Raw genomic sequence first — 11,436 nt, forward strand, 5'->3', positions numbered from 1 at the left:
TGAGAAGCAATAAAAGCATGTTCAAATGCACGCTGCCTAGTCCTGTATTTTCTAGAAAGTGACTCTTGCAACAGCAATGTGCATAATGCATCAAACTTGACAACTTCAGGATTTCCTTGGGTCATAAGTCTCCAAGTACTAGCAAAAGTCTGGTAGGAATCTGGTAAGGCATCAAGAACAATCTGCACAAGGAAACTGTCTGAAATGACTTCACCTGCAGAAATAAGCTGCTCATGGATATCCTTGACACTAGCAAGGAAAGTGTCCATATCATCTTCCTCATGCATAATCTTCGACTCCAGCTCTTTATGAAGGAAAGCAATTTTAGCCTCATTACGGCTTGCATAAAGACCTGCTAAAATATCCCAAGCCTGTTTTGCAGATTTTGCTGAACGGATGTGAGGAACAATGGTGCGCTTCATAGACAACGCAATCAATGCATGAGCCTGCGCATCCTTAACATCCCAACGAGCTTGTTCTACCATAGGCAAAACAACTCTAACAACTGCAATCCTTGCAGCAAGACCTGCAACATCCTCAACATCGCCTACATCCTCAGAACCAGGACGTACATCAATGCCCTGCATAATGTTCTAGACACCCGTTGACACAAGAACATGTTGCATCATATAAGCCCACATAGGGTAGTTGTCCCCATCCAAACTGTCCTCAGCAGCAAACATCTTGAACACATCTGTGTTGTTGTTGTCAGCCATGGTAAATGCTGCACCTGATGTGAATGTTACCATATACATGTGGTAGTGATGTGTGATAACACACTAGGACCGCCGGGGCATTTTTTCAAATATGATGCTTATGTTCTTGTGTCAAAGGGCGTCTGGAACATTGTGCAGGGTATTGATGTATGTCTTGGTTCTGAGGATGTAGGCGATGTTGAGGATGTTGCAGGTCTTGCTACAAGGATTGCTGTTGTTAGAGTTGTTTTGCCTACGGCAGAAAAAGCTCGTTGGGGTGTAAAGGATGCGCAAGCTCATGCATTGATTGCGTTGTCTATGAAGCGCACCATTGTTCCTCACATCCCTTCAGCAAAATCTGCAAAACAGGCTTGGGATATTCTAGCAGGTCTTTATGAAAGCCGCAATGAGGCTAAAATTGCTTTGCAGCGTAAAGAGCTCGAGTCGAAGATTATGCATGAGGAAGATGATATGGACACTTTCCTTGCTAGTGTCAAGGATATCAATGAGCAACTTATTTCTGTAGGAGAAGTCATTTCAGACAGTTCCCTTGTGCAGATTGTTCTTGATGCCTTACCAGATTCTTACCAGACTTTTGCTAGTACTTGGAGACTGATGACCCAAGGAAATCATGAAGTTGTCAAGTTTGATGCATTATGCACATTGCTGTTGCAAGAGTCACTTTCTAGAAAAAAATAAGACTAGGCAGCGTGCAGTTGAACATGCTTTTATTGCTTCTCAAAGAAAGGGTGGTAACAGTAATGCAGCCACTTCTTATGGTTCTGCTACGAGTGGAAAAAATTATGTTCCTAATGCTTCTGGTAGCAATTCGTCTGGAAATTCTGGTGATAAGGGCAAAAAGAAGATGCATTACCATTATTGTAAAGCTAATGATCACTTGATCAAGTCGTGTCCTAATTTTAAGGCCAAAGAGGCTAAGAAGAAAGACTGATCTCTCCTGCCGAGAGCCTCTCCCTGACATAGTGGTAATGCACCTCAATGTGCTTTGTGCAAGCATGAAAAACTGGGTTCCTCGCAACTGCCAATGCGCTCTGACTGTCAGTGTAGATAGAACTGGTAGTGTCATGTCCACCACCCAAATCAGCCATAAGGCGTCTGAGCCATACACACTCAACCGTAGTTGTGAAGAATTCCCTGTACTCAGCCACATAACTCGAAGTGGCAACAGTAGGTTGCTTCTTACTCAACCATGATATACATGAACTGCCAAGCATGAAACAAAAACCACTTGTGGACACTCGCGTGTCAAAACAACCAGCCCAATCTGAGTCCAAAAAAGCATGTAAATCTGGCGGCAATGATTCTCCCTTGGGATAAAACAAGCCAAGATGTAGCTGCAAATTCACATGTGTGGTATTTCGACACTGGTGCTACAAAGCACATTACCTCACATCGTGGATTGTTTACCTCTCTCAATTCTGTCCCTCATGGGAATTCAGTCACTTGTGCCAACAATGCCTCTTATCCACTTCAGGGAGTTGGAAAGATTGTGCTTACTACTGCTAATGGCAGTTCTTTCACACTTGTTGATGCACTTTATGTACCTGGGATCGAGAAGAATCTCTTGTCTGTATCCGCACTTGCAAGACTTGGACTTGTAGTGAAATTTGTGGATGACAGATGTACAGTTCATGATCTCAGTTATTTGTGATGAAATTTCTGCATCTGGCCTTTTGTGACGTGGGCTGTATAAGATCACTTTGTATGACAAGTGTGGACAGATTTTGCAAATGTTGTTGCAGATTCAAGAACTATTTCAGATGCAAAACTTTTGCATGCACGTTTTGGTCATCTGAATTTTGCCAGTTTCTTGCGTTTGCAGAAATCTAATTGACGCCTCTTTAAGCACTTGTCAAACATGTTTGTGAAGGCTGTATTTTGGGTAAGATCCACCATTCTAAGTTTCCAAAGGATGGTTCAATTCGGGCCACATGCAGGTTGCAGTTTGTGCATAGTGATGTTTGTGGGCCCATGCAAACTCCATCCTTGGGCAATTACCTGTACTTCGTGACTTTCATTGATGATTACTCTAGGCATGCATGGGTATTTCCGCTTAAAGCGAAGTTCGAAGTTTTTATGTGCTTCAAACAATTTCTGGCTATGGCTAAAAATGTCTCGAAATGTACTATCGGCACCCTCCATTCCCATCGAGGGGGGGAGTATATGTCTCATGAATTTAATGCATTTCTGGCTAGTCGTGGGATAAAACACCAATGTACAGTTCCTTATAAACCTCAGCAAAATGGTGTTGCTGAGAGGAAAAACAGGTCACTCACGGAAATGGCACAATGTATGGTCAAAAGTCAAGCTTTTCCGCATTCTTTTTGGCTTTAGACCATCATGTGTGCCACTTATGTACTTAACAGGTGTCCTACGAAAGCTTTGCAGTTTATTACTCCATATAAAGCATGGCATGATAGAAACTAGCCTTCAATTGAGCACATGCGTGTTTTTGGTTGTTTGGCATATGCTTTGGTGCCACAAACACAACGCAGAAAATTGGATGATAAGGCTGTCAAATATATTTTTGTTGGCTATAGTGCTGAAATCAAAGCTTACAGGTCGTATCATCCTCAAATAAAACGTATTTTGGTTTCACGGGATGTAGTGTTTGTGGAAGATTTTGTTCAGCCCTTGCTGTCATGTACTAGAGACAATAATGTAAGCTCACAGGACATTTATGACACTTTGTTGCCTCTTTTTAGTGGTGGAAATACGAATGTAAGTTCCAATGAGGCAAATGTACAGCCTATGGGGGTTTCTGAAAATATTTTAGATCAGCCTATTATTGATGCAGATGTACATGATGTACTTGATGAGGAAAGGACTGAAAATGAGCAGGCTAGAGGTATGCCAAAATAGCTGGTGCACACTTTGCGTGACAGTAAATTGGATGCACCTTTGTCTAGTCGTACTCGTTCAGGCTCTCGCCATGCATCTTATGCATCAGATTGTTATGCTTTGGCTGTGTCTATCTTACATGATGTTGAGGACCCTCTGTCTTTTGATGAAGCACAAAATTCAGAAAATTGGATGGTTGCCATGCAATCAGAATATGATGCACTCATAGAAAATGACACATGGACTTTATGTGATTTGCCTCCTGGCAAAAATGCCATTGGTACGAAGTGGGTTTACAAGTTGAAACGCAAACCGGATGGTGAGATCGATCGCCATAAGGCTCAACTTGTTGCAAAGGGTTATGCATAGCAAAAAGGCATAGATTATGAAGAGACTTTTGCTCCCACTCGTCGTTTGACTACTGTGCATTTTTTATGTGCATTGGCAGCTCATTTTGGATGGGATGTACATCAATCAGACATTGTTACTGCTTTCTTGAATGGTGACATATTTGAGGAAGTTTATGTAACGCAGCCTCGCGGTTGTGTCATAAAAGGACAAGAGGACAAAGTGTGAAGATGTAAGAAGGCTTTGTATGGGTTGAATCAATCTCCTCGTGCTTGGTATGAGAAAGCTGACACTCATTTGGTTAAACGAGGCTTTCGTAACGGTCCAACAGAAAGCACATTGTATGTAAAGTGTGAGGGTGATATACTTCTCATTGTGGTACTTTATGTTGATGATTTGCTGATCACTGAACCAAATGAGAGACATATTGCTAAATTTAAGGCTGATTTGAATGCCACTTTCAAGATGAAAGATTTGGGGCTGTTGCATCATTACTTGGGTATACAGTTTAAGCAGTGTGATGGTGGTATTGCCTTGTGTCAGTAAAGTTACATAGAGACATTGCTATGTAAGTTTGGACTTGAGGATTGCAAACCTATTGCCACTCCCATGGAAACACGTTTGAAGTTGAGTCTACATGATGCTGGCGATCCTGTTGATGTCACTCTTTACCAAACTGTTGTTGGCTGCCTCATTTATGTATGCAACACGAGGCCAGATATTCAGTTTGCAGTTTCACAGGTCAGCAGATTCAGGCATAGCCCAGGGTCTAAGCATTGGCAAGCTATGAAGAGGATTTTCCGCTACCTTAGTGGCACTTTACATCTTGGATTTTTTTATCCCAAGGGGGGATCATTGCTGCCAGACTTACATGCTTTTTCGGACTCAGATTTGGCTGGTTGTTTTGACACGCGAGTTTCCACAAGTGGTTTTTGTTTCATGCTTGGTGGTTCATGTATATCATGGTTGAGCAAGAAGCAACCTACTGTGACCACTTCGAGTTGTGAGGTTGAGTACAGGGTAGTCTTCACAGCTACGGTTGAGTGTGTATGGCTCAGACGCCTTATGGCTGATTTGGGTGTTGGACAGGACACTGCCAACACTATCTACACTGACAGTCAGAGCGCATTGGCAGTTGCGAGGAACCCAGTTTTTCATGCTCGCACAAAGCACATTGAGGTGCATTACCACTATGTCAGGGAGAGGCTCTCAGGAGGAGAGATCAGCTTGGCTTATGTGCCAACACAGGGCAACCTTGCAGATCTTTTCACAAAGGCATTGTCTCATGAGAAGCTTGAAGCTTTTCGCAAAACTTTGGGCTTACTCCCCTTTCTGGAGTGATCATGTCCTCAGGGCATGGCACTTCCCGTTACTCATGTGCCAGCTCTTGTCACCGCATCACTCCAGGGGGGATTTGTTACCATATACATGTGGTAGTGATGTGTGTGAACACATTAGGACCGTCGGGGCATTTTTTCCCTCTTTAGGTGGTTTTTTCCCCCGTGCATTGTATATACGCCCATCACTCTAGGGTTATCTATCTTTCCATTGCACACTAAGTAATACACTCTCTATTGTGTGCCTTGAGCTTCCTTCGTCTTCTCCAAGCTGTGTGTGTTTCTCTGCAACCCTAATTCCAAAAACTTAGCACTCTGCCATGCGCTAGTAGACACCCCAAGCATTGCATTTCCCGCTTCCGAACATCAACAAACTTTGGCTATAGCAACACCAAAAAGAAAAAATCTTTGGGTCAATGGAACTTTGAATTTAAGTCACTCAATTGAGTGCTCTTTAGGTCAAGAAAACGTTTATCTTTGGGTCATCAATAGCACTTTGAATCTGAATGACCCACTTGGTGGGTGTCAACCACCCTTTGTGCACACTACTAATATTGCTCCAATATGTTGGCTAAAGGGAGAACACTCTCTTAGAATAAAAGAAATAGCTAAAGGTTTCAAGTAGCAAAAAATTGTAGATTTTGATAGAATCTTTTCACTTGTGGTCAGGATGACTACTATTGCATATGATGCTTGGACTAGTAGCTATAGAGGACTTGGAATTAATCCAAATGGATGTGAGGATGGATTTCCTTCATGGATATCTCGAGAAACATTTATGCATCAAGCAACCTGAAGGGTTTGTTAAGACAAGGAGAGAAGAGCTTGTGTGTGGACTCAAGGAAGCGCTATATGACCTAAGGCATAATTCTAGGTAATGGTATTAAAACTTTGATACTTTTATGTAGTCCCATGGATCTAAGTGGAATCATGAGGATCACTACTTATAAACAAATATCTTCATGATAGATCGCTTATTCTTCTTGTGGCATATGTTGATGGCATGCTAATGGTTGTTGGGAAGAACTTTCGTGAGATTGAAGATATGAAGCCACAATGTTGAGTGAGACTCTTTCCATGAAGGATTTTGGAGAAGCTAGTCACTTTCTTGGCATGCATAGAGGTGTGACATATCAAAGGGTCTTTTTGAGATTTCTCAAGAGTCGTACACTCAAAAAGTCTTGCAACGTTCCAAAATGTAGGGGAAGGCATAGAGTGGGCCCGATGTCAGCATATTTGAACCTTAGCAAGAATGATTCCCCTAAGCCTAATACTAAGAAGGCCAAGATGCCTAAGATTCTCTATTGCTAAGTCTCTCATGTATGCTATGGTGGCTAGGAGGTTGGGCATTGCATTTGCAATGGGAGTGGTCAGCCATTACATGGCTAACCCTAGCAAGAAACACTAGTATGTAGTAAAACATATCCTTAGGTACTTGAAAGGTCCATCGACAAGCAATTGCTTACACTTTGGAAATTATGATGAATCCATGGTTGGATACGTAAATGCCAATTATGCAAGGAATGTAAACAGCACAATGTCTACATCTGGCTATATTTTCATATTTACTAGAGGAGCTATTTCTTGGAGATCATGTATTCAAAATTGTACATCCTCTTTGTCTACAGAGGATGAATATGTTGCAATGTTAGAGATCAGAAACAAAGCAATGTGGTTGGTACATTTAATTGGAGATTTGGACAAGGGTCATTGAACTATATTGTTTTATTGTAATAGTCAAAGTGGCATTGCTTTGGTAGAGAATCCATGTTTCATTCCAAAACAGAAACACGTAGACGTGAGGTATAACTTCATATGGGATGTTTTGGTAGATAAGAAGATAGATTGTCAAGGTCCATACAGATGATAATTGTATAGAAGCTCTTATGAAGAGATTAGCTATGGAGTAGTTTTCACATTGCATAGAGCTTATGGGTGTGGGGTGAAGCCAATGTCAATTATATAGGTTTTTGTACATAGTTCTATTTTACTCCACAATTGTATACATTTTGGTACATAATTTTAGCCACATTGACCATTAAGTGGTAGGTTTTTGGGGTAACAGCCAATATGGCTGCCAGAGACACCCATACTAACTCACATCTAACCTTATTCTTATCTCAAATATGAATAAGAAGTCAATGAGTGTTATCTCACTATAGAATTCACCATACATTGTGTACTCCTCTTCTTCACTCCACACATGCATTTGCACTTGCAATCCTTTCAATTAACCTCTTCTTTAGAATACAATTAACTACTTAGACTTTAATCAAAAACCCTCATGACAGCGTATATGAGGATTTATATTTCAAAGAAACAACAGTTGATGATAAATCAAATGCAGTAAACCAAAGAAAACTCAAATACACATCAAATTGACTTATCTCTTGCATGGTGGCTACAAAATTGTAGATGGCCCCATCTCACAAGAAGATCCAAGAGCCATCACTCTGATACCAAATGTGAGGCACTTGTTTCATGAAGACAAGAAACTCCCTTCACTGCAAGAGAAAATGAGAGAGAGAATGAAAAATGATCAAAGTGTGTTTAACTCTCCACCCAACATTACTTTATATATGAAAATCACTTGCCCTTCTAGAACAACCAATGAGACCCTATGCTTGAGGCTTCATTGAGGTGTCCTCCATTACCGCTTGGCATTCGTGTTCCATGTTTGCAACTTCTCCTTTTTATGGTGAGCACCCAATCATAGGCCGCATTCCTAGCTACTTGGCATAATCCATGGCTAGTCTTGGAACCTTTTTCCGTGCATATCACAGTCGCACCTGACTTGCCTAAGCCATCTAGCTTAGTTATACAGTTTTTCTTGGTCTACTTGTCAAAAGGCCCTAGCTATTCTTGGATTTCATAGATTCAATGACTTTTCATTGTTTGTAACTTTGTAAATATGCCCTTCTTTACTTGATGTTTAGGACCTATTCCTTGTCCAAAGACCTTAGCTATTCCTAGATCTTGTAGATTCAATATCTCTTCATTGCTTGTTGCTTTGTAAATATGCCCTTGTTTACTTGATTTCTAATAAGGATGTGCTTAGAATGTGTGATGAGGTTGGGATTAGCATGAAGGCCTATGGAACTCTACACGGACTATCAAAAGATGCTTTTTGAGAGCAAGGTATCACAACGAACTTGTATCCACACCACAAAGGGTGTTATTGGAAAAGAAGATAACTAATTCCAACTAGTATAGCCGGCGGCTTCGCCGCCTCTCTCTCTCTCTCTCTCTCTCTCTCTCTCTCTTTGCGCCTGCGACGAGCATCGAGCCCTGCGCTCCGCTGTCTCACTTTGGCTCAGAGGCCACTGTCGTGAGGGTGCTCTGCTGTCTCACTTTGGCTCAGAGCCACTACCGCGAGGGCGCCGGATTCAACAGACACTGACGCGTGCCGCCCGGGGGGGGGGGGGGGGGGGGGGGGGCGGGAATTCCCTCCCCCTTTATCTTTAGTATAGATGTCCATGCTTGCTTGAGAGAGTACTTGCATATCAAAGGTGCTACCCCATAGCAAAGATGATGCAACAACGCAAGAAGAGCATTCCAATATATCATAAGCCAAAATTTCCTACCTTTTTCCTTGATTAAAAAAAGGTTGTAATGAACTCTTTTACGCATTGTCACCTCAAGGTGATGCGTTATATTTACCCTTCTAAATATTTTGTGAAAGCAACAATTGAACCAATTGTCTTCTCACTTGCCCTTATTGGATTCAAAGCTAAGGGTTCAAGAAAGCCTTGGACATAGACAAAGATTCCACCAACCTAGGCTACAAAGGAGAAAGAGTGGAATGGGCAACTTTCCACTCTCAAATGTTCACTCTCAAATGTTCACTTTTGCAGACGACATGTATTCAAGCTTCACATCACATTCACAATGAACCCTAAAAAGAGGCCAAAGGAATTTCAACCGATGGAGTTTCAACCGATGGTCCAATTGACGTTCAAAGAGGTGCTCCCGATAATCACTTAACAAATTTTTGCCAATCTATGTAGATTTGTTGTCATCATTGACGATCTGTGATTGGTCTTTTGGATCCACCCATTCTATAACTTATAGCATTATTGAGGGAGCAATTTAGATGGTGAGGACAAATGATGTAAGGCTTTAAAGAATTATCTTTGCATCCAAAACATGATGATGAAGACTAAGGAATGGCAAAGATTATTAAAATAACCTTCAAGCATCGACAAAATATCAAAAAAATCAAAGGTCGCTTTGAGAAGCATGATGGTAACAAAAAGCGTGAGAAAATTAGATCTTGTGTAAGTCAATTTATTGAATATGTCTCTAGAAAAAGTTCTTTTTAGAGTGGAAAGATTAAATATGCAACTCTTTATCAGGCTACAAAGCCTTGTTATATGTTTTGAGAACAAATGTCAAAGATCCACGAACTCGTATCAAGATCAAGGATGGCACGATCTTGAAAATGCCTCTCATCAGGAGGAATCAGGCAAGATTATATAACGGAAAGCTCAGGGAGATGGAAGGTTAAAGGGAAAGATAGGAGCACAAGGTGGATGGCAAGAGGAGGAGTTGCACACACAGAAGCAAGAGCTCGTAGAAGTATAGCACATGACAAGAGTATGAGGCAGCTGCTAGGAGCAAGAGTTGTGCATGTGGAAGAAGGAGCCCACAAGAGCAGCATCATTGGTGCAACCGAAATTGGTCTGTGCTCGGAAATGTGCAATGCAATGATGTGTATGTTGACAGGTGCATCGTGAAGTGTTGAGGCACTTGTGAAAGCCCTGGGCAGGACAGTGGCAGCAGGGATGTATACTTAAAGTGGTTTTGTTAGGCCAAGGAGGCCTCCAAAGTGGGTTAATAGGGATTGTAGGTCAAAGTGTCCGAAGTGATGGGATAGTGTTAGGGAATGTAGTGCTTAAAGTGCTCTAGCACTTGATTTAGACGGCTCATCAAACGGAGCCACGGTGTGAGAGATATTGAACGTCAAAGTTAGAAGGTTTTTCAAATTCTCGACAAACAAGGCAAGTATGGATAGGTGACCCGAGCTGGAACGGGTAAGTAGGTGTGTAAAGTTCAAGTTGCAAAGTGTGTCAGTCTTTGCGGATCATCAATTAGGGTCCCAGGGGGAAAGTTATGGCCATCTAAAAGTTTATCAGGGGCCACTCGTGTGCCCACCTGATCGCATTGGTAAGTGTGCCATCTGGAGGTTTTTGAGCCCAACCAAGGTTCCCAGGGATAGTGCACACCATGTAGAGTTAGGAAGAATCAAGGGCTCCTCAATCTGAGTCCCGGACAGTGAGTTATGCCAAGTTAAAGTTTGGGGCACCGTCTCGGGGGAAGTCCCAAATGTTTTTTGTCAATTTTGGCCGCTTGGATTTGCGAGCCTACAAAGCTCCAAATGTAGTGAGTTCCATGTGGATTGAGGCCGGCAAAGGGAGATTTCTGTCAAATTTTATGGCCTAGCAATTGGATCACTGGGCACCCAATTGTAGGTGATTGAAGCAGCAGGGTAAAAAAGAGTTTTTTTAAATGCTTTTTATGGAAAACTTTGGAGCTTGAGGATGGAGTCAACAAAGGGCTACCACATGGCGCACCTTATAATCCACATGGGGTTTCACAAGCTGGCAAGTAAGACTATATAGCCTAGAGTGTGTGCCATATGGGGGTATCACATGAGGAAAGGAGCTCATGGAACTCGTGAGCTATGGCGATCGTGAACGGCACTGCTATGGAGGTTTCGATGGCGCGCTACTATGTAGGGGAAAAACGGAAGTAATTTTTGGTGGCATTGCTTGCGTGGAGAGGGTGATGACATGGTAGACTGTTCCACGAGGGCGTGTTCACACGAGGGGGCCTCCCTCCAAACCTTTTTTGAAAGCAAAATTGCTCATAGGGAGCAACAACGACGCCATCGTTGCCACTTGGGAAAAAAAAAAGAGTTCACATGTGCTGAAGTGACGAAGAGGTGCCACCATTCCAAAGTTTCTAAGTAGAGATGCAAAGGAGGACTAATCAAACGCCAACTTTCAAGTGGGGAAAGATCTCTCTATAAGAGATGCAAAAACAATTTTGAAAGGGGGCCTTTTTTTGCAATCAAGGGAAAGGCTTCTTTTTTTAAAGAATAGCTTCTGCATCTTCTTCTTCATTTGCTCTGTCCAGAGGAAGCAAGCCCAAGGAGGAGCTTTCCCTTTTGGATGATAGAAGCTCAAGGGAAG

General features: G+C 42.1%; 1 protein-coding gene across 1 annotated transcript in view; it reads left to right on the forward strand.

Annotated features, from left to right (window-relative positions):
• LOC147421298 (uncharacterized) overlaps nt 1-9,749 on the forward strand; it is a 28,734-nt gene extending 18,985 nt beyond the window's left edge. The window contains exon 5 of the mRNA XM_086504624.1: nt 9,598-9,749. Within this exon, the coding sequence (XP_086360750.1) occupies nt 9,598-9,749 (152 nt within the window). The remainder of the gene's footprint in view (nt 1-9,597) is intronic.
• Nucleotides 9,750-11,436: the final 1,687 nt, after the last annotated feature.

This window comes from Adiantum capillus-veneris, chromosome 28 (genome assembly GCF_014529385.1).
Source record: "Adiantum capillus-veneris isolate H3 chromosome 28, ASM1452938v2, whole genome shotgun sequence".
In the NCBI taxonomy this organism is placed as follows: domain Eukaryota; kingdom Viridiplantae; phylum Streptophyta; class Polypodiopsida; order Polypodiales; family Pteridaceae; genus Adiantum; species Adiantum capillus-veneris.